Source organism: Centrocercus urophasianus, unplaced genomic scaffold (genome assembly GCF_019232065.1).
Source record: "Centrocercus urophasianus isolate 14NV4802_14NV808 unplaced genomic scaffold, USGS_Curo_1.0 seq_73, whole genome shotgun sequence".
Lineage (NCBI taxonomy): Eukaryota > Metazoa > Chordata > Aves > Galliformes > Phasianidae > Centrocercus > Centrocercus urophasianus.
The window spans coordinates 6,928,221-6,955,231 of record NW_024885344.1 but is presented as its reverse complement, the minus strand read 5'-3'; the positions used below and the strand labels follow the sequence as shown (position 1 = coordinate 6,955,231).

The 27,011-nt window shown below is 43.0% G+C and overlaps 1 protein-coding gene across 1 annotated transcript; it reads left to right on the top strand.

The window, feature by feature from the left end:
* On the top strand, window positions 1–22,055 carry MKRN1 (makorin ring finger protein 1). Its single transcript, XM_042837876.1, has 8 exons — window positions 1–101; window positions 6,515–6,643; window positions 11,593–11,834; window positions 17,719–17,945; window positions 18,424–18,638; window positions 19,379–19,489; window positions 19,924–20,038; window positions 20,440–22,055. The coding sequence occupies exons 2-8, from the start codon at window positions 6,522–6,524 to the stop codon at window positions 20,650–20,652; spliced, it is 1,245 nt and encodes a 414-aa protein (XP_042693810.1). The 5' UTR covers window positions 1–101; window positions 6,515–6,521; the 3' UTR covers window positions 20,653–22,055.
* Window positions 22,056–27,011: the final 4,956 nt, after the last annotated feature.

The following is a 27,011-nucleotide window of genomic DNA, read 5'->3' as shown; positions in this document are numbered from 1 at the left end:
AGCACCGCCGCGGGAGCCACGGGTACCATCTTCGGACCCGCGGCCGTGCCGCCCCTCGCCCTGGGGCCGGGCGGCGGCTGGACCAAACAGGTCACTTGCAGGTAGGCGCTGCCCGCGGCGGAGGGCGGGGGCGGCGGCGGCCCTTCGTCCCCATCATCTCCTCGCGTTCTCCCCATCCCCCCCCCTCCCAACCCCCCATGCGGCCGTTCCTCGGGTCGCCGGGCCCCTCCCTCCTCGCTCACGTAGGCACCGCAGCGCCCCTAAGCCTCTGAAGGGGGGGGCCGGGGGCGAGGGGCGGCGCGGGATCGCGCGCTGGAGGGCCCGCGCTGCGAGGCCGGGGCGGGGAGGCCCCGCGGGCAGTGAGGTTGCCGCCGGGGCCCGTACTTCCGGCGCGGTCCTGCGCCGCCCTCTGGAGCCGGCCCCGCGCTGCGGCCCGCGCCCGCCTCGCCCTTGGGGACTGGGCCGCGCTGCCCTGGAGGCCCGCGGGGCTCCTGAGTCACGGCGGTCGCCACGAAAGGGGCTGTGGGGGAAGCGCTGGGCCATCGAGTTCGAATCGGGCTTTAGATGTCTCAATAACGCGGGTGTCGCTGAGGCCTTTCTCGGGACGCGGCTCGCCGTGACCCGTCCCCGCAGTGCCGGGAGCGCCGCTGCCCGCCTTACATCATGGCTCAGAGCGCTGCGTCATTTTGCATCTGCATTTCCCTGCAGAATGCGTTTCCGATAAATCTCTTCGCGATGAGCGTGCAGATCTTGCCGCATGTTGCAGCGCTGCCAGAGGGACTATTTTTAAACTGGGACTGCAGGCTAAAAGGAGCATAAAGCAGTTCTTGCGAAGAGAGAATAGAGGAGTTCCTATGACACAAACGGATGATCGAAGCCGAGGTTCAGGAAGCATTTCCTTTCTTTTTTTTTTTTTTTTTTTTTTTTTTTTTTTTTTTTTAAGTCTCTGTATTCCATTTAACATAACACGTTCCCGATCAAAATACTTTACAAATCCAAAATACTTTCCGTTTTCCTTCTAGGAAGGGAAGGAGGCTCTAGATTTTAACGTGAGATTTTTTTGTGCGCCATTTCCCCTTGGTGCCAAGGGCGGCCCCGAGAGCTGGTGCTTGGCTCTCACAGCAGCTTGCTCGCTGCATCCCTTTGTGCTGCTGCGGGGGCCCTGCGGTGTCTGAGGCATTCCTGCTAACCCTGAGTATTGTTTGCATTGCCTCAAGTTAAGCACGTTAACGGTGCTCATCTGGAAAACACCATTTCTCAATTCTGAGTACTCCTCTGCGTGCAAAGAGCTTTTAACGTGAATAGCCAGGTTAATGTTTGCTGCAAGGCCGTTAAGCACGGGGCGGAGATGAGGAAATGGCTGGGAATGGTGCTTAGCTCAGCTCTCCAGTGGGCTGCGAGGGCAGAGGTCGGTGCTCCTTCTGCGTGAGTTTGCTGTATGTTTCTGAAGACTAAAAAGCTAATTAAGGGAAGTATGTAGATGAGCTTTGTGTACTTGCTCAGGCACAGCGAATCGCTTGATTGCAAACAGTTACTGCAGAGCAGTCGAGCTGACCTGTGCCTGTACCGGCCAGTGAGTGTGTCGAATAAATATTTATTTCAAAACACTCAGGAAAACTTGATCATCGGAGAACACATTCGTGTGCAGTAATGTGAGCTTAAACAAAAATAAGATCTCAGCTTTCGACCTAATGAGCCTCTCCATTGTTCTTTTTGACTAATCCTCTTAGCTGCCCCGGTGCTTGTTTGTTCCTTTCTTTGTTTGTTTGTTTTCAGTGGGCCCCTTCCAGTTGCAGGCAGCAAAGCTTTCCTCAGGCTTTGAAGTGAAATTAATGACTGGACCAGATCTTCTGGGGCTGCTTTATAAGAACTCGGTTTTTCTAAGTTAAGTTTCAGTGGGGTGGAGTTCCTGTTAACTTGTTAAGAGAACACACTCTTGAGCCTTGTTTTACCTTTGTAAATGAGCTAGAGGATTTAACTGTGAGATGAAGGGGTTAGTAACATTTCAGAATCGAGGTTTGGTTTTTTTTTTTTCACTTTATTGTCTGGAGCAGCTTGTGTTCTGAGTAATGCTGCAGGGTTACTTTCATCTGTAACTTTATCTGGATCATCGTATGGGTAACAGCAGACACTGCCTGAGAAACTTCAGATAAACAGGAGTATCTTCGATATGAATACTTGGCATTTCGTGGTTGGTGAGGGCATAGAGCTGTTTTACCAAAATGGGAAGTTGTAGAATTAGAGGGTGTTCTTGCTGCTTGTTACGTCAGGGTGATGCCCTTGGCTGGGTGATTGGTGTCTTAGAGTGAGAGACACTGGGGCTGAGAGGAAGGGCTTTGATTTCTCCTAGGTTTGTGGTTTTGCAATTGCTGCCCTTCTGCTTTTTCTGCAGGTTTAGTTTAGAGCTCGGGGTGAAAACGAAATTCATCTTGTTCCTCAGTAGGTTGTGAGGACTTATTTCATATTCAGATCCTTTCATTACAGATAGATTTAAAATAAGGACTACCATTCTTTTTTCTTATCAAGTGTCTCTGTTCTTCCTGTTTTAGACAGACAGGAAACTTTAGTGAGTGGTGGTATAGCTGACACTTAAACCAAAGATAATGCTGTTAAGCTCCAGATAATTGAGTTTTCCAGTTCTCATGCAGCAGTACTTCAGCCCATCAAGTTGATGTAAACAGATTGCATTCAGTAACTGCACAGAAATAAAACCCTTTAGCAACTAGATGGTGTGGTTTGAGAGTTGTCTGGCGTGTGTAACTGCTTCTGTTTCTGAGAACCCAGATCAGGTATTGTGTTGTTTTTATATTAAACAGAGAAGAGAATCTGAAGCACACAGGTAGGCTTCCTTAATTTGGTGCAACAGTAGTGATGAGGTGTGGTGCACAAGCCTCTTTAAAACCTGCAGCACTGCCCCTTTTTAGCAGCTCTCTTCTAGACACCTCCCACTACCTTCTTGCTGAAGAAAGTTATGGAAAGGAAAGGACGAGCAGATAAATGCAATTAAGACCCGCTTTTGTCTTGTCTTTCCATTTTTATAAGGTTGCTGACTCCTGTAGAACTTTACCAGCTGCTCATAGCTGAATATATACGTGCTGTGCTAGAGCAGCGTGCCTGGCCTTTGCTCAGCCGCCTCCCTTGTTAAGACCTCTCAGCCTCTATCACTCCTGAAGCAGCCAGAGGGTGCAGCTGGCTGTTCCTCAGAGGTTCCCGTCTGCCAGCGATGGCAGTGCTTCTTGTTCTTGTTGGAAACTCAGCTCTGTTGCTGGGTGTAACGTTCTCAATGAAACCAGTGGTTTAATAAACATATGCGGTTGACTGATAGCAGAGTTAAGTGGGTCTGAAGGAAAGGACAAGCCACACCTGAGAAAGCAAACTCCTTGCAACCTTCTAAAGCTGTGGGGAGAGATCTTGCATAGCGATTTCACTAATAGGATTACACATGGAAGACTCGAATGAAGGAGATGATCTGAAGGCAGCTAGTACACGCTGAGGTTCTAGAATGCAGCTGTCTTGTTTTAAACTGTGTTGTGGTCTCAATGAAGTCATTACACGTGCTTTTGCTCTAGCTTATGGCAGGTAATAGAAGTAATATCCTTCTGACAGTGGAAAACAAAATATTTAAAAGGTGCTATTTTAAGGCTTCTACATCCATGGCCCTGGGTGATGGCATTCTCTATGCATTTCAAAAAAAATGCCCAGGAGATTTTGGTTATGGATTAGATGCTTTTTGGATGCGCAGAGCCTGATTTCTCTGGCTTTTCTAAGCACCCCTTGAAAGACAGGATTTGCTGTTTGGGTTAAAGGATACATAATTAAGTATAGCAGTGTTCTGCAGTGCTTAAATATCACTGCAGTTGGTACCTCCTGGATGGGTTGTGCCATGTGTTGGTACCACATAGCTTTGCATAATCTTGCAGTGAGCTGAGTGGGGGCATGGTCTCAACTTGTGCAGTCTCACCACTTTGTATTCCTATATCTGAACAGGAAAGACAGTGCATTGCTGTGTGAAAGCACCCAGGGGGAATGCAGTTGTATACTTATCCTGCTCCAGTTAAACTTTTTCAGATCAGAGGATGTGTGTTTGACAGAAAGCAAAGTTTGGATATCCTTCTGCATGTCACTGAGTGAGGCAGGTAGCCTGTTCAGTTTTCAGTTTTTAGAATCCTTTTGTCCTGTATCCAGAAACAGGAGGCTGGTATTGCTAGGATGTAATGTTACAGTTATATTTGTGTAAAGATGTTCTTCCACATTTTTACATGCCAAGCCAAAAATAATGCACTCTGTGCTGTAACATACCCAGTTTTCAAGTATGGCCAAAGCACATTTTAGCCAGATTCAGCAATTTCACGTGGAAAATGTTCATTTCTTTGTGATGTTGAAGTCAAAACTTCCCTCCTTTGGGCAAGAGATGGAGTTGGTGTAATCCTTAGAGATCTTTTCCCTCCCCTCACTTGAGTTATCTCATTGAATTGAGCTCAGCTTGCTGCATGGGAATGCAGTGCAAAAGTGATGAAAATTAAATGAAGCTCATGAGTGCTTCAGGTTTTTTTCCCTTCCCCTTTATAACATACTGTCTTGATGTAATGCACTGTGGCTAGTTTCAGAATTCTAGAGGATCTGTGCTTACAGAGGAATCTCTTGATGTAGGGTTGGAAAGGGCCTCGGACTTCCATTTCCTCTGAGTAAGCAGCAATAGGAGAGCCTTGTTCCAAGGCTTCAGTATTTAGAGTAAGTTACACTGGTCAGGTCCTTCTCAGCCAAAGTGCTCACTGTAGCTGTTGCCTTCCCCTTAGTTGCTTATTTCAGCCCTATGGCTGGAGTAGCAGGGTGGTTGTGCATGGGTCTGAGCCGTGATCTGAACCGCATTAAAAATAACCGCAGGGGTGGCAGAAGGAATGTCAGGTTACATCTGAGCAGCTCCTTGATCTAAGTCAGCAGGTGGCTGTGGATCTGCGTGCCCTGACACATGGGAGAAGCAGAGCTGTGCTGAAACAAGCAAAGGGTGGAGATGAATGTTCCTAGCTTGTTCTTTGGTAACTTAACAGCCTGAATTAATTTTGACTTGTTGGTGTAAATCTCATTCCTTAAAAGAATCTAGAAGTTCCAGTTAGGTTCTGCTTCCGTGGGTCTGTGAGTTGCTACATTTTGGCTTTGAGGTGTGTTTGTGTATGGACAAGTGTGTGATGGTGTTTGTGTGCTTGTGGGGGAGAGAGGATGGAATGAATTATTCTTTGTGGTGAGGAATGCTGGAGAGTCCTGGGGTAGTACCTGGTTCCTGGGGTGTGTTGGCATGGTGGTTGGTGCAGCCACCTGGCAAACCTGACTAGAGTGCTGATGTCTCTGGGGAGAATAGCCTGCAGAGTGTCATCTGGTCTTTTTATTATTTATTTCTGTGTAGGATCATGTTTCTGATCAGGTTTGCTGTGTAGCCACAGTGTACAGACAGATGGTACCTTGAAAGCGAGAATTGCAGCCTGACAGTTAGTGTCAGCTGGTGGCTTATAAAACCACTTCAGCTCTCCTGCTCTTAGTAAGTATCTTGAGTACACCACTGGCTTTGCACGTCAGTCTTCTTCAGACTTGCTTCAAGTTATAGCACTTCCCTAGTATTGCACTACAAATGTAGCTTTGCTTATATAATTTGGTGAATTGTTTGCTCTGATTTATGACCTCTTACCTTACAGCAGTCTTAAGTACTTGTCCAGATTTTGACACCCTTTGTTTAGGAGCATGACTTCAAATGCTGCTCTGTGAAGTGCCATCCTCTTAGTTGGTGCTGCAGAAGATGATCCAGCTGTCCTTCCTGCTGGCTGCACTGCAGGGTGGCTGTGCGGTCACCTCCTTGGAGGGCCTGATTCTGCTGGCTGTGTGGGTGGCAGCATCCATGCAGAGCAGTGTGGAGCAGAGAGGCAGAGATTCTCCTTTCAGCAGTGGGATGGTCTTAAAAGGGTATAATGGCCTTCTGAATCTTTGCTCAGGCTGTGCCTTATAGGCTAGCTAAGAGTTTGTGTGAAACCTGAACCCTGGCAATTTTTCTTGTATGGTAAGTATTGATAAATTAATTCAGAGATTGTAATTTACCTCATATTTGAGGGCCAGAGCTTCTTTCTGTAAGCTTCTTGTTGCCAAGGAGCTCTTAAGGGAGAGAATTTGGTACTACTTCTCTATTGGTTAAGTGTTCTTTAATATGTTCAGTTATGGCTCTCATACAAAGTCTGAGTAGTTGCAATGCCGTGCATTTAAAGAAGCTTACACTTTCTAGATTAACATGTATAAGAATGGGGGGAAAAAAACACTTTTGAGTGTTTTTTACAGTTCATTGGAGTAGAAAAGGCTTTGTCCTTTTTCAGACTTCTTTCTTCATTTGTATGTTTATACTGAGACAGGGTCCTGTGAGCTGTTAGCTATGTCTTAAATTCAGCATACCTTGATTTATAAAACAACTTGTCTTCCGAATACTGTGTTTACAGCTTCAGTACTTGTTAATTCACAGTAATTCCCTGTATTACAGGTATTTCATGCATGGAGTCTGCAAGGAGGGAGACAACTGTCGCTACTCTCATGACCTGTCCACCAGTCAGTCTGCCATGGTGTGCAGGTATTATCAGCGTGGATGCTGTGCTTACGGAGATCTCTGCAGGTAAAGAAATGCTACTCGCTGCGCTGTAGGAGTAAATTCACTTAGAGTTCCTGAGTAGAGAGCTCAGAGAAAGGCAAGAGAAAAGGAAATCCTCCTTGCATTGGAACTTCATAATTCTACAGAAATTACTTCACTTCACTAATGGCTTTCTCTTACTAAGAGTGGTAGTGTTTACTTTGTTTTGAAAACCAGTAAGAGGTGATGTGAAGAGAACCAGTCTTCAGAAAAGCAATGGTTATCAAGGTGTGTTTTTGCTTGTGGTTTGTTCTGTTAATAGTATGAGTAGATGAAATGAAATCTGGGACTACATTCAGACTACCCAAATTGATGACTGAGAAACATTGGGTCAATTATGATAAAACAGGTATGATTTTTGTATTGCTTCTCTCTTCAGAAATTGCTGTTCTGACAATTAAGTGTCACTTTTGAAGAAGTAACTGGGCTATAGTCATATAGATTTTTAAAACACCTGTACAAATCAGCCCTGTGTTGAGAGGACGTAAATTAACCTATACTGTTGAAAAAGAGAAGAAAAACTAAAAGAATGAACAAAGGAAAATAATGCTTTCCTAGGGTAGCAAAGCTTTATAAAGGCAATGGGATCTTTTTCTGTCGCTGAAGTTCTTCTGTATTACAACTTACCAGGGGCCTTAACACTGTATTGTTGTAGGTCCTATGTGTGATTAAATATTTGCATCATGACCTCATGCGGTAGCTATAGTTTGCTTTTCTTATGTGTTTAGTATTCAGTAACTGTGTATAAGAAAGATAATGGAGGATTAGTCTCTAGCCTTCTGTATGTCTGCCAGTGCTACAATCATGGTCATGTACATCAGTGGTCTCCAAACTTTTGTTGCTTGTAGATGGAATAAAAAAGTGAATCTTTTTAGCACACACCCCCACTGAATGTATATTTGCTGATAAATTATACAGATGTACTACTTTACTATTGCATCACACACATTCTAAAACATGGAGAAAATGAATCACAGAACTGCAGGGGTTGGAAGGAACCTAAAGATCAGTGAGTCCAACCCCCGATGAAGCAGGTACTCTACAATAGGACGCACAGGTGGGTGTCCAGATGATCTTGTGGAGTCTCCTGTGAAGATATTCCACCTCTCTGGGCAGCCTGAGTGCTCTGATGCCCTGACGGAACAGAGTTTCTTCTGCATGTTAGTACAAAACTTCAAGTTTTAGGCCATTACTGCTTTCCTACTGCTACACACCACTGAGAAGAGCATGGCCTCATCCATTTGCCTTCCACCTCCCTGTTGGTATTAATAACATTAATTAGATTGCCTCTCAGTCTTCTCTTCCCCAGGCTGAACAGACTAAGGTTACTCAGCCTATCTTCATACGGGAGATGCTCCAGGCCCTTTACCATCCTTGTGGCCCTCCACTGGAATCCTTCTGGGAGATCTGTGTTTTTAGAATAGGGGAGCCCAGAACTGGACACAGCACTCCAGATGTGGCCTCAGCAGGGAAGAGTGGAGGAGGAGGATCATCTCCCTCGACCGGCTGGCCTCACTGTTCTCAGTGCACCCAGGATACCATTGGCCTTCTTGGCCACAAGGGCAACATAAGATTAGATTAAGATAAAGAATAAAATATTTTAAAAACACTGGTTTTATTTATTAACTGTACAGATGTTGCATTGCCTCCTACGGTACTGACCTAAAACCAGGTCAGGACCAAATGACCGCACGTACATACCAATATGATGAACAGCAAAATGGTGTTTATTACATGTGAACTCTAGCTTATATAACCTGTGTGCTTCATCTACGCCCCTAAAGCACGTGCCACACATCAATCACAGAGCAGGGAGAGGGCCTATCGCGTCACATCCCGTGGGGGGGTCTCACAGTTGCCGACAACATACAGAAAATTTTTTTACCCTCACTAAAAACATAGTTTTACGGAGAGTGCTGTGGTTCAGTGCACTTTGTTATCTTTCGAAGTTCTCAGTGTAGCACTTGGATGTGGAAACTGGAAGGTCAGGTTCCTAGTTCAGTCTGTGGTACTTGGGCTTAATGGCTGTCGATGTTTTTAATGAATCTAAACTCTACTGAAACTCTTCTGTTAGAAGATTCTTAAACGTGTTATAAAACAGTTTCCAAATTTTTTTTGATGTACAGATGCAAGAATATTTACATGTAACACGCATTGTGTTTGACAACAAAATCATCTCACAATGGTAGTGTTTCCCAACAGCCACTTACGAAATGTGATCTCCATGGCACAAGCTTCTTTCAAAAAGCACTTGCTCTAACTCCAAAAACATCATTTCTGATTTGAAGGGACTGAGTGTGCTTATTTCTTGAAAATGTTTATTGGGTATAGTAGCATACTAGTCACAGCTACCTCTAATCACAGAGTAGGTCAACAAATTTGCAGCACTTGCAGTATTGTGAAAGAAAAGTGTGCAACTCGTCTTTTACAAGAATTGTTAAGCAATTTAACATGAAATAACCAGCAAACCACTGAGTGGTACTGAAGGTTTTCATCATCATTCTACTTCTTGTTACAAAATATTGAAAGATTTCACTATCAGAATGTTTTAGTTTTGAGTTAACCATACTGATGATGTGGTGGTAGCATTTTGTCCGCTTCTGGTTCCAGCTTTTTTGCTGCAGTATCTTATTTATGATGCAGTGAATGAATTTCACTTGTGCTATCCCTGTAATCTTAACTGGAAATAGTTCATTATAGTTAACGCAGCTGCTCCTTCGGTGGTTAAACTCACCCAGTAAGACATCATTTTTAATAGTCACTTAGTGTTGAGAATACATCTTCTCTATTGTATCTCCTTAGTGGCTCACAGAAATGTAGTTTGTGTATTTCATTGTTGCAGCATAATCTAGGGAATGCCATAAGCTGAAGCATTATTAGTAACATACTTCCAGTTGCCTCTGTTATGAACCTTGAACACTACATAGTTTGTTCTAGTACTTGTTTCCATAGTGTTCTGTCTCCCAAAAGTATTTGCTGACAAGGAGTACTTTTGTTTGTTGCTGTATTGCTTTCCAGGTGTTATTTCTGCCATCAGGAAGAACAAGTGTTCTAATTTGTGTGTAGCTTTTTTGTCTTTTGTTATTATCTAAGAAACATGGGAGATGCTTTTCAGCATTTATCACCAACCTTTGCAACTCAACCCAGATTTTCCATGATCTGAAACATCTCTAGGGGGAAAAAAGCAACAACTATAGAAGTTCATGTTGGGGTTGCTTAGATCAAGTCCTGTCACTGTGCTAGTTTCATACTGCCATTGTCTAATATCTCAAGACATAACATACGCTGAGGGCAAGGATCATTAACCATAGTGAATCTGTGTTTCAAATCCTCCTCTGAGTTATTTTGATTGCCTCCGTTTTCCCTCCCCTGCACTCCCCCCACAGTTCTTGTCAGCGCTCACTCTTCTACTCTCAGCTCTTCCTCAACCACATTACAAAGATAAAAACAACTACAACCTGATCAGATCTGACATCCTGTCATTGTTTTTGTTCACATACTCAGGATTCTCTTAAATCCACAATTACTTTGCAGAAATGTTTTTTAACCTCTTGTTTGTTTTGTGAGAGTTTAACTTAAAACTGGATAACGTAATCTGCAGCTCTGTTTAGTGGGCAGATGTGAATTACAGTATCAATGCACTGAAAGCAAACAAGCAAAGGCACTGCTGTAAATCCCTGCACACTGTGGCACACCTGCTCTTCCTTCAGGACACCTTGTGTGTACTGTGTGTGACAGAGGACCCTTTGGCATGCAAACTTGAGTAAGAGCACCAACCTTGCTCTGTATATTTAATATTAAAAGCTTGAGTTCTTTCTTATAATTTTAGGTATAAAAAAGCCCTACCGTTTTTGTCCTGAATTCTGGTGGATTATCTTGTATAATGCGTGGGGTGCATGTGCCTTGCTTTGGAAACCACTGTTGAAGAAGGCTGGAGGCTTGCCTTTTAATTTGTGCTTCATAGCTTCATTGAGATTTTAAAGCTGACATTTGGTCAGGCGTTTCTTTCATATGCAGGATCTGTAATGCTTAATTGTTTTCAACCTGACACAAGGCAAGTGAATCGCAGTTGCTTAAAGGTTGTATATAATCTCCAAGAATTCCCTCCTTTCATCCTTGAAATTAGTTAGCAGATATCTAAGACTTTGTGGGGGGAAATGAATTATTTCTCTTTCAATGTACTAGCTGCTGGAAGGCAGATCTCTGAGAGAAATGGCACTTATCTGTTGTTTGTGGGTGGCAGGGATCAATGTGTTCTGAGCATCGTTGTCCACAGTAAATTGAAGAAGGACTTAAAAGTAATTACTAAAGCCAACATAACATCTGACTGAGGCAAAGTGGGTCAGTTTAGGTCACAGTCTGGGACACTGTCCACTCAAGTTTTGAGTACTTGGAAGAACAGAAGTTATGTAGCCTCTCTGGGCATCTCCTTCAGTGTTTAACTAATTTCATGGTAAACTTACAGTAATTTCCCACTTTGAGCTTGTTTGCTGGCCTTTAGCTATCACTGCATCTCTAAGAAGAGTGGCTCACTCTTTTTCTGTGCCTTCTCATTTAATAGTTGAAGACAGCAGTATCTGTCTTTAGTCTCTTCAAGGCTAAATTAACTCACTTCATTCACTACTACTGCACATATGTAGTAGGTATGTGAGCAAATTTGGATGTAAATGAAGTTCATTTTTTTTGTAATTTAAGTGAAAATTGCACACATCACTCCATTTCTTCCAAATGGAGTAGGGTTGGGTTCCTCAGGCAGTGCTGACATGTTGTACAAGTGGATGCGTTTCTCTTGAAGAGTCATCTAGCATTTTCTTCCAAGCCTTTTCTTCAGTATAGCGTGTTAGCATCTAAATTGGTTTGCTTCCAATTTTTCAGGCAGCTCTGTGGAGGAGTTTTCTTGTGAGGAGTTGACATGTTTTTTTTTCATATGTTAGATATGAACACACCAAGCCGCTGATGCAGGAAGAAGAAGAAGAAGAGGAAGAGACTACTGTGAATCCAGCTGCAAAAATGTATCCCTCAGTATCCTCAGACCTCGCATTATTCCCTGAAATTGTTGAAGAAGATATTATTGAGATAGAAGATGAAAATATAGATCTGGCAGCTGCTGGAGTAGGTGCTGAAGACTGGGTGAATGCTGTAGAGTTTGTTCCTGGGCAGCCATACTGCGGACGTGGTAAGCTGATCGTGGGATAATGGTAAATTTCTGTCATGGGTCAACAGTTTCTGCATAGTGCATTTATTTTAATGCTTCTGATTTAGCTGAGTACAGCTGATCGTATTTATGAATCACTTCAACTGTTCGGTTCTTAAGTTCTACTTGATTTTTTTCTGCGTGAATAGTAGGATCATTTCAAATCCCTTCTTACTGCTGTAATGGTGTTCTAAAACCAGGTATATATGCAAAGTCTCTGAGTACTGTGAAAGATGTCTAGAGGAAGTGTGGATTCCTGTAGAATGACTTCTGACCAAGTATTTGCTTTCATGAGTCCCAGAGCAATTCAGACCAGAAACTGAAGATCATTTACTCTAGTTACTTTTCTGAGACTTGATTTTATGGTACTGTGATGGCTCATAAGGAGAATGAAATTGGAAAAGCTTATTGTATGGGACCAGACAGTTTAAGTATGCCACACCTCTCATTTACTTTCCTTGCAGAAAGGTAGCACAAAGATATCGAAAAGAGGGTGCATGCATTTAGTCTAACTTCTAGTATCGGGCTCTCTAAAACTGAAGATGTATAGCCATGAATGATCAAATAATGATTGAATCAAAAACTGATATTTTTATGCCCAGAGTAATTTGAAGTTTGTTACATAATGCTCAGATTATACTATTTAGCAGTATTTGTCTTTTACTATTAGACAGGACATTTTGTTAATGCAAATGATTCTGATTTGGGACTAAGCATTGTATCTTGACAGTGAGCTCAGCAAAGAAAATAGTGACAATTCTTCAGATACTCAATTTTTGAGGTTCAGGTGCACCACATTTCCATGTTTGTTCTGCTGCTACTGCTGCCAGATGTTCTGGAGTAACTGAAGGCAGTAAAATGGCAGAGATGTAAGCAGCACTGAATAGTGTTGCTCTTTCCCGCTGCTGTGAGGATAAAAGATGATAACAACTGGAAGGGGCCTACAAGAATCTAGTCCAGCTACCTGACCACTTCAGGGCTAACCAGAGTGTGCTCAGCTTCTCCTCGTAGAACATGCCTTCCAGGCCTTTCACTAGTTCGGTGCCCTCCCCTGGATGCATTCAAGTATCTTAACATCCCTTTTATATTGTGGAGTCCCAGACTGCACTCAGTATTTGAGGTGATGCTGCACCAACGGTGAATGCGGTGGCAGACTGCCTTTTCTTTTGGCTGCCTGGTTTTGAGCACACCCTGAAATGCACTTTGCCTTCTGGGCTACCAGATGTATGTACTTGTTAATAATTGTTCCAATGTGTAAGTAAATGTGTGAATTGAAGATAATTAACTGGTCTGCACTGGATTACTTTCCTTCAGTATCTTTAGGACTTGAGGCATCTGACATCTGTCTTGCAACAGTTTTTCCTAACTAAAGATTTTTAAAGCTTTATTAGGGCATAGATAGATCTTTTCTCTAGAATTCTGGAAGTCTGAAGGATTTGCATCAAGTTAAGATATACAGAAAATAATTTTTCTATGCATATCTTCCTGGGATTTTCAGGAAAGTGGTCTGGACAAGTATGGGGCTGAAGTCAAATTGAAAAGAGGGAGAAGAAGTGGAAATCAAATATTAAGGAATGTTATTTAGGTATTTTTTGTAAAGATTTTAATCTGAAAACGTCAAAGAAAAAAAAAAAAAGTTGAAGATGCTCTTGTTAAGTTTCATATTAATTGCTGGAGTATGTTTGGGTTTTGAGAGGTATCTGCTCCTACAGAGAAGCATAGAATGGTTTGGGTTGGAAGGGTCCTTAACTCTCACCCAGTCCCAGCCTTCTGCTGTGACAGTGCTGCCACCCAGCAGCTCGTGCTGCCCAGGGCCTCATCCAGCCTGGCCCTGAGCGCCTCCAGGGAGGGCTATCCACAAGGGCTGATTAGGAGGTGAGTTTACCCTTTAATACCACAAGTTAGAGTTTTTGAGCAGTGTCACTAAAGGAATGGAAGATTCTGCTTTGTAGCTGGCCTAAGGCTTAATAGCTTACTTAAGTAATGATACTGTAGAGTTTAAGGATTGTCTGGAAGCACTTACATTCAGAAGTCTCGTTGGTGTTTGAAGTGTAATACTGGTAGTCAGGCTGAATTCTTGGTTTTCCTTATTTTCTGAGGCAAGCAACACACACTTTGAAACAATTCTTTTCCAATTCAGATTCCGTTTATTGAATTCCTGCAGAATGAGGGCATACTTGCTGTCTTTCATTGTAGAGAAACTTATGTTTTTCCTTGTAAATGGTAGATCTGCCAGCAGGAAGGAGTGTCTTAGTTTTATTGAAAATATCTTCTAATAGAATATTCTAATCGAATGTATATCTGTCCTACTTTATAAATTGAAGAGTGGAAAATACTTTGTTAAACTATCTGGGTTGGATTTAAGTAGACTAGAGTGCTTTTGTTCTGTATGCCCTGTTAAGGGAAACAAAAGTAATTGGAGTAATCCTACTAAGAGCTGAGCATTTGAATGTGATAGACTGAAGCTGGAGAATGCAAGCTCTTGAAAGTAACTACTGCTTACTTTGTGGGCACAGCCTCATCTTGACGGAGTAGATAATATCTTAATGCCTTAATTGAGTTTTTCAGAACTTGAGATATATTCCTCAGCTCATAAATTCTGTTATCATGCACTTGAATAGGAGCTTAGTAACCTCATTATTTTCCATACATTTGGGCTCTAAAAAGCTGCATGATTAGAGAGTTCTTCTAAAACTTGCAACAAGTGGATCTGTTGAATGAAACTGCTGGCAGAGGTAGCAACATTGCACTCTTCAGTGCAGCTGCTTCTGGGCTCAGTTTTCATTCTGGCTTAGCTATGGTCTGCTTCTGTGGGCTGAAGATCTCTTTGCAGCTCAAGCATCAGATGTGCTCCTAACATTGTTCAGTTTGGTCCAAAACTTATCTGGTTCGTATTTTGAGATTGCTGTGTAATGAGAGCCAAACTGTGAAAAGTAGGAGTTGTTTGTAGGAAGGCTGTTTTCAAAAGTGCACTCCATTACGTGCTGAAGTACTGAAGTGAGATCTGTGTGTAGTATTGCTCTGAGTTTTGAAACTGGCTTGAGTGTTGGAAGTAGGTTGCATGCAAGTCCATGAGATGCTGTGTTACCTTTGTACCGTAGTCTGATTTAATCCCTAGAATGATTTAGTCACTCATGTTGACTATGAAATAAAACTAGATGATTTTGCAGGTCCCTTCCAAGTCAAATGGAGAATGGGAAGATTGCTTTCTGGGATCTAACCTACTGAAGAATGGCTTTGAAAACAGTGGGCAGGATCATAGAGAATAAGTGTTACTCTGTGGAGTGTTGGAAGTGGAACTGCTGAGGCAGTGACTGAGTTTTCCCAACTGGAATTTCGGAGTTGGAGCAAAACAGAGCAGTAGGTTCAAGAGTTACACGTGTAGGGCTTCAGATTGTTCAGATTTTTATTTCATAGAAATAAAAGCTAGCTGAGAGGAAGTGCTGGAATAGCATGGAAGACAGACCGAAAAATTAGATCAGTTTCAGCGTGTTTTCCCCCTCCTGTACTGTCATACTGTAAAAGTGCCTGAAGTTGTTATTAAAGACTGACATTCACAGAGCTGTATCTTAATGTCTTGACCTCTAGATGACAAGAACAGGTTGTGCTTTGGACACAAGGATGGTAGCATGGACTTAGCTAGAATTTACTAGCTACACTGAGTGTTGTTGTTGTTTTCAGTCTTTGGTGATGTTGCATTCTTTGTTGTTGTTTAAATAATTCAGTATACTCGTTTTTGCCAAGATTTGAAGCTCTTCTCTCTCTTTTGTGGCCCAGCATAGAAAGTGAATGGGATTGTAAGTCAGTCTTTGGGGAATAAGACTTCAGAACCTTTATTCTCAAAAGAGCCTCAGCTAAGCAGCTCTTTGTCAAAACTTTATCAAAGAAAGGTTTTATAAAGGATATCCTTCAGAGGAGTACAGGTGACTCTGGAAACTTTCTCCATTAAGAAAAGCTTCAAGCGTGCCTCTGCTTCAAAGTATACATTTTCCAGGGATATAGGATTGCCTTGAGCAAAAGATAATCTTGCCAGCCCCATTTCAAAGAGGCACTGTATCAATAGATTCCTTTGAAACTCAGCTGCATTTATCTGCTTAGTAGACTTCCATCTGTGAATCCTGTGATCTATTAAACTCTCCCTCCTCACAAAGTTAAAAATAATAATAATAAAAAATCTGGCAAAAATGACAACCAGGGGAATGGAAACAGTCTGGTACTTGTGATTCTTTTTTTGTTGCTGCTGTTTGAGGAGACCATGGTTCTTAAGCTCCAGAAAAAGGGGCTGGAGAATTTTCCTATTGTGTTCAGCTGGATGGAACACTAAGTAGGTCTAAGTGAATGGGTACTTGAGTTAGCACCAGAGAAGAGCAACTAGAACTCCTAGGGAAGAGGAGGTAATGAAGGTTTAGTTCTTTTTTGTTTGGGATCCTCTGAAAATCAGCAGGTTAATGGTTGGCTTCTTACTTAATCAATTAGTTGCTTTTGAAAAGTATCTGAGAGCAGTGTGAGTAACCTCTGAAGTCAGATGGTTGTTCTTAAGTGGGAACCAAAAGGAAGCAGACTTGAGCTTTTGAGTGCTCCTCTTTTCCTGCTCTTAATTTTTTCATAACTTTCATTCCCCCCTGAAACTGAGCTTTCTAGCACGTGCTTTTTCTTTGTATCTCTAAAGGCCATTGGGCTGTTGGATGCTTGCTGCGCATCTTTGCTTCGTGGGAATAAAAACGGAGTGTGTGGCCCCTGATTCTTTTTTGAGAAAGTCTTTTCTTTTACTGTTCCAAGTACCCTTTTAGTTGTATTTACTTGCTTCTCCAAACCTAGTGGTCAGAGGATTTATAAAGCTCCACTTTCTTATGGCACAGATGACTTCTCACTCCTCTGTCAGCTACTGGTTATGTAGATGAAATCCAGTTGCTCTTCTTCCTTGTGCATGTTCTGGATGTAGCACTGCTTTGTCATTCTTCCACATTTAGTGCATCTTCCAGCTGTCTGCTTTTGTCTTGTAACATAATCCTGCTTGATATCGCAGCCTCAAAAGGCTGTTCAGCTCATGGTGGCACAGATGAGTGCGTTTGTGGGAGAAACAGAAGTCTTAAACAGAGCCTATCTGTGCAGGAAAGAGAAGCTAAACAGATTTCAGTTCAATTTAGGATTAGGTGGGGGTATTTTTTCAGTGGGATTTCTTTTTGCAAAACTGATAACTAGTCTAGAATGAAGTGAGAATAGCCGGAAAATGACAGATTTTCCTACCGCTAGGATTGCTCTCTTGATAAGGGCAGATTGGATGTCTGTTTTGGATGGGTTTTATTTATTTTTTTTGCAAGTGTCTAGAATAGACTTGGAGCCATGTGGAAGTGTCAACAACACGCTGATTAACCTGCATTTGAGAAACTGCTGGTGTGGTGTCCCTGTACTGGCACTTCTTTGTGCTGGATACACCTCTATTGCTTCAGCAGTGTAATTGTGGTGGGGAAAAATTGAGAGTCGTTTCTAGCTGGAGTGGAACTGGTTCTCAAAGTGAGAGATTTTTAACCTTACTTGTTGCTGAACTGTAGTCAGCACAAAAACGTAGTTAGTGAGGCTTTCTAGTGCAGACTGAAGCTGTAAATGGATTTTGCTCTGACTGTTGAGGGCTTTATAGCTTTAGTCTTGTCTGAATTGAATGATGAACAAGTTACACTAGAAATCAATCTTGCTTTCTTGAGTCAGAAAATAACTGAGTTCAAATTGAGGGTACATGGAACTTGGACTGAAGTGAGTCTTACTTTTCTTATAATCCATTTGAATGACTTGAGCAGGGTCACCCGAAGGGTTTTTTAAAACTTTTTTTCATGAAATCTCCTTCCTTGCTTCTTAATTTTGTACCCAGCTGCCCCTTCCTGCACTGAAGTACCCTTGGAGGAAATGGTGATTGAGGAAGAGTATGAAAAGCAGGAAGCAGACGTGGAGATGAAGAAGGAGCTGTGCCCCTACGCTGCAGTGGGAGAGTGTCGTTATGGAGAAAACTGCGTGTATATCCATGGGGACGTCTGTGATATGTGCGGACTGCAGGTCTTGCATCCAATTGATGCTGCGCAGAGATCCCAGCACATAAAGGTGAGCAGACAGCTGTCTGGTGTTAAACAGCTTGAAGTTATTGCTTCCTAGCTCCCTGAAGTCACTTGTCCTTCATTCCCTTTTATTTGAAGGTGCATGCAGGGTTGGGCAGTGAATGAAATTCCTGTTGTAAAACGGACTGTTTCCTGTCAGAGCTGTATTCAGAAGCAGCTGCGCTTCCTTATCTGTGCTGGGAGAGCAGTCTGTGTCAAGATACTAAAGCTTTGTTCTTAGCCTAGTAAAACTGGATGGTCTTCCAGATTGCCTGTCTGATGTTTAAAGCAATGTCTGAAGAAAGGAATTTGAACTCTGAATTGCTTGTTTCCCACTGTCTAAGCAAGGCTCTTTGAGGATGAAGACTCTGCAGCTTAATCATTTTCCATTCCTTATGTAATAGAGTGAAACTGAGCTTAAAAACCTGTTTGGATTTCCCCAGGTGACCAGTCGTGTCTGCAGTTGTTTTCTCTTTCCTTTCCAGTCTTGCATTGAAGCTCACGAGAAGGACATGGAGCTTTCATTTGCCGTCCAGCGTAGTAAAGACATGGTGTGCGGGATATGCATGGAGGTGGTGTATGAAAAAGCTAATCCTAGTGAGCGCCGCTTTGGGATCCTCTCCAACTGCAACCACACTTACTGTCTCAAGTGCATCCGCAAGTGGAGGAGTGCTAAACAATTTGAGAGCAAGATTATAAAGTGAGACACTTTCCCATTTTGATTGTGCTTTGTAAGAACTTAGTAACTGGTGACAACTTGCAACAGACTCGCCCTCCACCCCCTTCCTGCCCCCCTCCCCCATAACGAGACTTCATTTAATGCATACTAACTTCAGTTTGGAAGCAAAATAATTGTTAGGGATGATGTTTACACCCTGATCTAGTTAATGCGCATTAAGTTTGCAGAACTCACTTCATGGTAGAAAACGCCTTTCACTTATTTAGTTAGCTTGTTATCTGATGGTTACTGTTTATGTCTTGGACACCCAGCCAGAAATCTGATAACAGATTAACCAGTTCAGAATGTATGCTGCTTAGTTCTTTGCTGCCCTAGTGCATTAATCAGTTGGCAAACCATTTCTCCATTTAAAGGCTGTTCTTTAAAAAAAAAAAGAAAAAGAAGGAAATCCAGTCAAATATATATAGAAATCAAATGAAAATAATTTTATTTAATTCTAAAGAAAAAGGAGTCTGTGTTAAGTGTTTTTTTAAGGTTTGATACAACCTTAGGGTCTGATACGACCAGCTACCATTAACATTAAGTTCTTGAAGTCATTGAGCTTAGATTATCTTTGTATTTAAGACAGAATATAGATTGAAAAGCGCATATAGCAAGTATGTTTAAAATGTCTTTTAAGGTGGATGTGTGCCATGACTTATTACATAGGTGATAGCACCCTGTAATATGGAGTCTTGCAGCACGGTCTGTTCATTCCCCAGGTCCTGCCCAGAGTGTCGGATCACATCTAACTTTGTCATTCCAAGTGAGTACTGGGTGGAGGAGAAGGAAGAGAAGCAGAAACTCATTCAGAAGTACAAGGAGGCAATGAGGTATGAGCACTGCAGCTTCTCAAGCTGTGAGGCTGGAGAAGTAATGCACACCTGGAGAAGAAGGTGCAAAGCCTTTCCCTTTCCAGTCCAACGTGTGATGTACTTCCTTACCTTTCCACCCGCAGATGCATGCAGCCACACAGTCACTAAGTTGGTCCTATGTGCTTTCACCTCAGTCTTTCCCTTAGCACTCTGAACAGGGGTGGCCTCGTCGTTAAGTAATACAAGCTTGTGCTGTGGAAGCCATCAGTGCCCCTATGCATGCATCCACACACACCTTGGGTGTGAACGCTACGTAATGCACCACTTTTTCGCACAGGCATAGTACTGACCATCTCCAAATGGTGCTTGAGATCTTTGGTCTGTAGGTAAATGCAGTTCTGAAGTCTAGTTGGGTGTGCTGTGAATAAGAGTTGTGATGTTTTCCTTTCCAGCAACAAGCCATGCAGGTATTTTGATGAAGGCCGTGGGAGCTGTCCATTTGGAGGGAACTGCTTTTACAAACATGCGTATCCTGATGGCCGTCAAGAGGAGCCACAGAGACCCAAAGTGCGTACAGCAAGTAGATCTAGGGTCAGTGCTGGCTTTTGTCCCTTTGGTGCAGGAAATGCACAAGAGGAACGTGCTGCACTGAGGATAGGGGCACTTTGTATTTTCTAACTTCTGGCAGTTCTGTATTGTAGTGAATTTGAAAGAGAGGGCAGTCTAGATTTTGTAAGTGATGGGAGCTAAGATGGAAGGAATGAATTTTTCGAACTTTTATACCAACATACTGAGGTAAAATGTTGGGCAGCATGAAGAAGAGTGTGACGGTAGGTTCTACTGGGAGTCAGTGTCTCCCTGAAGGAGAAACACAGAAAGTACACGGGAGCTAACCTTTGTTGGCTTGTGGGAAGGCCCTTTCCTTGCATGCTTGATCACCCGGGTAACTGCTTGTGTTCTGCTTGCAGGCCCAGCGGAGGAATCGGTTCTGGGAGTTCATTGAGGAGCGAGAGAACGGTGACCCATTTGAGACCGATGAGGACGAAGTGGTGACCTTTGAGCTCGGTGAGATGTTGCTCATGCTGTTGGCAGCAGGAGGTGATGATGAGTTAACGGATTCCGAGGACGAGTGGGACTTGTTTCATGATGAGCTGGAAGATTATTATGACCTGGATCTATAGCACCTGACAGTGGAGTGTGGACTGTCGTCTTGGCTTCAGGCAGTAGCTATTACTTACCTGTGGTGTTGTGGCAGTGCCTGTGTTTCTCCTAGGCAGGCCTATCAATTCCAGGTGCTGTTGTAATAACTTTTACCCAGGGTCTGTCTTCTCCTGTCCCCTCCCGCCCCAAGAGTGTTGTTTCTCCTCTGTTTAAACAAATAACAAGAAATCTTTAAAATCTTAGTTTTTGTAAAAATGAATTTAACTGTCAAACAGTTAGCTTAGGTTTGTTGCTTCATCTATGTACCCAACAGAGCTCACCCAGTTCCAGGGTTAAAGTGTTTACAGGACTTCCACACTCATTTTGAAGAGCCCAGATACAAAAATGAGCGGTGGCCATGCAGTGGGGATGTAAATTGGCTGATGGCCTCTTTTCTGTCTCTGTATCAATATTTCTGACGTCAGGCCAGATACAAATAATCCTTTTCTGACATCAGCTCCGTTCCAGCCCCCTCATGTACACATCTTCATTTGTGATTTTGGACTCTTGTTTACTTGCACATTACTATTACTACTGTGTAACCAGAACCAGGTGTGAATGTTCCAAGTTTTTACTGTGTCTAGCATGAAAGGATAATGTCTTAGTGAAAGGAGAACTTTCTATGTGTATATACAGATAAACGTAGAGTTGGACCTCGAGGATGGGGAGACTCTGTGTAAGTTAAGTAACAAGGCCACCTTTCATCCCCTCTTGGTGCATGAAGTCTAGCCTCCAATTGGACATGAAACTGGTTTAGTGGTCTCAGCTCAGTCCGTGGCAACGATCTGTCATGTGCAACTCCCTGATACACCAGCTCTCTTTCATGTGTTTCGTTAGGGTGGTCCAGGAGCAGAAGTCCGGTTAGCTGAGTGGGGTCAGAGGAACACGAGAGGCCCCTTTAGCTGCATTGCTCTTTAAGTTTTAGAACTCGATGTGACCACGTAAGCCGCGAGCTTTGCTAGGAAATCTCTGTGCCTCTCAGCTGGTTCAAGGGCCGTGTGCCTTTCGGCCTCTGAGTGGGGCAGGTTGCCTGGTCAAGCTGTTCAGCTTACGTGAGTTAGCGCTTAGGAAGTCGGTCATGCAGTTTCTGGCTGTAATTTGCATTGAGAAATTACATTGCCACCAAAGCTCCCGTACAGGAATTTTAACCTTGCATTACATTATTGCTGTTGTTTTTTTTTTTTTATTGACTTGTGGATGCCCCGTGATCTGTTTTCCTGCTGCTCTTGTCCCCTAGACTGCCTCTCCTTTCACTTTTAATTGGAATGAGAAATTGTTCTGAGGTCTATAATGTAATGTTTTGCAGCTGCCTTTTGTAAGAAGCACTTTTCCCAAATAAAAAAATACAAAAAAATGAAAAAAACAAAAACCCCAAAAAAATCAAGTGAGGTCTGTCTGTTCTTTTACGTTTGAAGCCTCTGTATTTTTTATTTCAGGAAAGTGGGGGGGTGGGGAGAGGGTGTTTGGTTTGTACAAAAGCATTTGTTGCTTAGCTCCTGCAGAATTGTGTCATGCTAAAAGGAAGTTCTAACTTTCTTACAACTTTTCCAATGAAGATTTTGTGAACACATTCTGAATGGACAGCTGAGATAATTGAGCTGCTGAAGGAACATTTGCAGGTGTTGCTGGGAACAGAAGTGGCTTCCTCAGAAATGATTCCCATGCTATGGTGCTGTTTCTGTTGTCCTCAACAAAAGTCAACTAGAGTGTGTTTTCTATTAAGTTTCCTGTTGTAATGCTGCCTGGACAGCAAGTTTAAGCATTGCTACAGGCTGCTTTCTGGGAATCCACATGCTTATTTAAAACTGTGGGTGTTCAGAAAGAAGCATTCTTCTACAAAAATGCATAAAGATGGAAGTTAACTGCTAGAAGCATATTTTGCCTTGCTCAGAAATATGAGAAAAGATGAGCCGAGCAGTCTGAAATCATTGTCAGATCTTCTTTTTCCAGAGGCAAGCAGCAGAGGGAGAAATGCAGATGTAAATGAAATGGAGGTAGGAAGAACCAGGAAAAAATTAGGGCTGTGGAGTAGAACAAGGCTTCCACACAGTGAAGGTAGGTTGCCAGCTTCTTACTGGAGAGCTGTGTTCAAAGTGTAATGAAGATGGGACCCATGAGGATGGAGAATGGTAATGGACACAAGCATGTGGATCGTTTTCCTTCCCAAAGGGTCAGATATAGCATGCTCTGCTTTTGGTTTGGGTGCTTTTGCTGCACAGTGCTAGGTGTTGCTGCTTCTAAACCTTGCTTGTGTATGATTTCAGGCAAGTTGGGAATACATTAATGAGTGATTTAATGAGGAGGTGGCTCTGTCCACTTGTGACTGGTGTAGTCCAGCTCATCGTGGCAAGGTGTTTGGTTGCTCCCTTGCTTTGAAGAGTGCTGCTGGTTCTTGTTCTGCAAGTAGAGGAGCTGTGTGTGTTTACTTTGAGCAGCACTGTGTGTTTCTTCCTGTGTGAATCCAGCTGCTCGTAGGCCTGTTCTGAAGTGTGCTGTTGTGCTATAATTCCCTGTCAGGGGGAATGACTGAAAGGTGTGGGGCCTTTGGAGTGAGTGAAGAATGTTGGTAGGCTGCTGTGTTCTTAAGAACAAATAAATTCATGAGGATGAAGATCAACCTTTAATGTGAAAACGAGAGTAAAGCTCAAAAAGAAAACGTAGTACATAGTAAGTATGTAAGTAAACATAGTAAGTTCCCAAGATACAGAAACTGAATAGGCTGAGAGGACAATGAGAGTATTCATGGCAGTGTTGAGATGAAAAAGGTTGATGGAAATTTGTGGAGTCTTTATACAAAATCTTGATTTCAAAACCAAAATATTCAGGGGGAGAAAAAGTTGCATGCTGTCATTTGAAGTGCCTTGGCTTCAGTCCCTGTGCAGCAAAATATACTTCTGATTTCATTTGAAATTTTGCATTGTGTGGTAACTGTGAAATAAGTGTTTGCATGTTCTGGTTGGTCTGATGGCAATTGTAAAAGCAAATGGCACTTCTTAACAGCTTCACTGCTGCCTCAGAGCCTCTACTTCTTTACAGTGCTTTTAAGTGCTGCTCTTTCCTGCTTGCAACAATGTGTATTGTAATCTTGCTGCTGGGAGGCCTGGTTCATTTAAGGGAATGCATACTAACTCTTTCCTGTTACGGAAGGCATGACATGAATTTCTGTTTGGAGCGTGACTTGAGGTACAGAGTGTCTCCTGTTTGGAATGGAACTTGCCTACATGGCGTTATTAATGCTGCAGCAGCCTAAAGGGAGGGAATCCACACAGTTCTTGGGATTCAGATAGAATACAGGACTGTGCTGTATGAATCAGATAGCAACAAAGGAGCTACAAAGGCAACTTAAGTCAGCTGTAGAATTAGAGGCATCATTTAACTCTGTGTACATGTGCAATTGAGGTAAGCCTTGCGTCTGGTGAGCAAATCTAGCCAGACTTGGCAGTGATAACTAACAAGCACTAATGTTTATGGATACAGCTTTTATCAAGGAAATAAGAGTTGCAAGTATATTCAATTTCTGCCCCTCACATGTTGCCATAACTTGTTGCTGTTACCCTTGGATATGCTATTTGTCATTTGCAGCCCAGCTGCTGTCCACACCTCCTTGCCAGCAGCTTAATGTGATCACACAGACAAAGCCTTTGTGGGCAGCTAAGCTGAGGCTGGTTTTCAAACTTCTTGTAAGTGCAGTAAATGACTTTAAAGGACCTAACTGTCTCAAGCTAACAGTGAAACGCTCAAGTGTGCAATTCCCTATTAAAAGTTGATGTAATTCTCAGTGAAAGAGGTTCTCGCTCTGAATAAAGCAACTCGTCTATCCTAGCATTGTCTGTTGTGGTTGTGGTCCTTGCGCTTGAGAGAGGCGTTGGAAAATGGCTCCAGGACTTGGTAGAAAGGGTGTTGAGTACTAAAACTCCCTCTGCCTTGAGTTGAATGTTTTGCATATGTAGACTTCATTAGCAGCCTTCCTCCATATATGAGAGCTGGGGAGGAGCAGCTATGGTTGGAACACTTGCCTACTGGGAAAAGGAGGTGGATTTGGTTCTGTCCCAAAGCACCAGCATGCATCTGCTTCCTGAAAGGAGGCTCCAGAACAGAGCTCTGTACCAGATGTGGGCCTGAGATGTGCCTTCTTGGTCTCTTTTCCAACTATACTTAACTGGAATTATTAGGTAAGAACCTCAGCTTTTGCTGTTAAGAACCTGTACCTTATGTATGTAGGAAAGTGTGACCACATAAGCAGTGCCACATGCCTTCCACATCACTGGGTTGTAATTATGCTTATTTTTAAGCCAGTCAGCTTCTAAGGGGCTTCAGTGCATGCCCCATTTCAGAATTCTTTCAGTTCTTTGCCCTGCCACGTGGGGAGGCGCTGCCTCTGTTTCATGTGACATGGGTGTGGGTATCAGTGCAAAGAATGCACAGCAGCAAATTCAGACAGCTAAGGTTTGAATACTTCTTCCAGGTAGGTAAAAACAAACGAGCATCTCCTCCAGCTGGATGCACAGCTCTTACAACTGTGGGACAGTAGTAATTGGTAGCATAGTATTGTAAACAACATTTATAGAAGAGCTGCCTTTCTACAAGCATGCTAATGATGCCATCAGGAACTATGCTGGATCTGTGTATGATGCTGGAAGAGCAAAAATGGTAACATAAGGTTCTGCAGCAGTTTCTTGGTTAACTTGCATGGGCAGCAGCTGCACACTTCCATTTGCTGTGATGGAGAAAGGCACTGACGAAAGTTACAAATCTGGTGGTTGCTATCATACATTGTAGAACAACAGAATAAAGCTTGTTAACAGACTTAGTACCTGACATGAAGAAAACTATTAACTACATCATAAATTAATCTATTAATCTACACTCTGAAAAACCCAGGAACTGCTGCAGCTCACTCTAAGCTCCTTCTGTGAATGAGAAGTGACCCCAGGGGAACCCTTGTGCTTAGAGGGCTTCTGAAAGGCACCAGGCAGAAGCAACCAAAGGAGAGCACACACTCCTTTTTGAGTTGCACAAGGGTGAATGGCAGGGGAGGTATTTGAGACCAGACTCTTGAAGAAAAAGACAGAGGGACCATTACATCCATCAAACGAAAGGGAACAGTGCAGAATAAAGCACAACAGCTCAACTGCAAGCCTGAGCTGTGTGGCATTCTGCTCTGTTTACAGGCAGCTGAATTAACCACTGTTGGTGTGCACTAGCAAAGAACCTGGCCAGAGCAAGCCATAATAATGAAATTACGCTCAAGACTAAAGCAATGATTGACTCTATTTTGTGCTTTTCAGACAAGCTTTTCCAGAAGGATTTGCTACATCTTTTTCCCCACTTTTCAGGAACTTGTGAAACATCATAGGTAAAGTGCCATCTTGTGAAGTGGCAGCTTGCCAACCCTCCCAGGGCTTCTTTCCATATAACCCAGACTGTATTTTAATCATTACAGAGTGCCATTTCTAGTTCATAGCTTAAACGTTAACAGCTTCAGTGATACACTTCAGTACACGTGGACTGTGTCATCTGAAGGCTTCTCCTGTACATTATTTCTTCCCCCTTTCTCCTCCACTGTTCATATCTACTGAAAAAGTTAACAACCCCCCCCTCCCCACTTTCAGTTCCTGTGCATAGAATGGAGCCCTCCAGTAGCACTGCTTGCACTTCGGAGGGCCGAGACAAAATCTTCCACTGCTTACCAAGATGTTTGATGACATCTCCCAGGCAATAGCACACGTACTTGTATGCTCAACACCACCCCTTCACTGCTCTGAGGTGAGGGTGCATTATTAAACCATGCTCCTTGTTGCTGTTTTACATAGACTTGAATCCCTTCTTTCACATGCCTCTGAAAGTCTCCAGGCACACTCTACCATTGCATTTTCACGCCAACTAACAGTCAGCTTTTGATTAAAATCAGTACATCAAAAGCAAGGCAGGCTTAGCAAAACAAAGTAGTCCTTTCACCCCAGCATTAATGGAAGCTATTGTGGCCTTGGAAGCTTCAGTGCTCCTAATAACTGTGTAACAAGACAACTCACTACTAGTTACAATTCTTACAATTCAAGAACAAAATGAAAGGCAGGAGTTGTCACTCCCAGGAGAAGATTGGGACCCTAACGCACCACATTCTGCCTGCTTTGAAGCACCAAGGATGACTCCAGGTTTGCCTGGTGAGAAAACCACACAGCTGTGAAATTGCACCCTCTTACAAATGTTGGTATTTAATAGCTCAGCACGGGTGGCTCCGTGCCTCACATCAGGCCCTCCCCTAAATGAAACGTAAGGCAGAAGTGGGTTAGTGCTGTCCGAGTGCATCAGACATCTTAAGGTGAAGAGCTTGTACTGC

What these genes read in the sequence shown, in the direction of transcription:
- MKRN1 (XM_042837876.1), top strand. Translation starts at nt 6,522, where the DNA reads ATGCATGGAGTCTGCAAGGAGGGAGACAACTGTCGCTACTCTCATGAC. An exon ending in AGAGATCCCAGCACATAAAG is followed by an intron (nt 17,946 to 18,423) that starts GTGAGCAGACAG and finishes TTTCCTTTCCAG; the next exon opens with TCTTGCATTGAAGCTCACGA. An exon ending in TTTGAGAGCAAGATTATAAA is followed by an intron (nt 18,639 to 19,378) that starts GTGAGACACTTT and finishes TTCATTCCCCAG; the next exon opens with GTCCTGCCCAGAGTGTCGGA.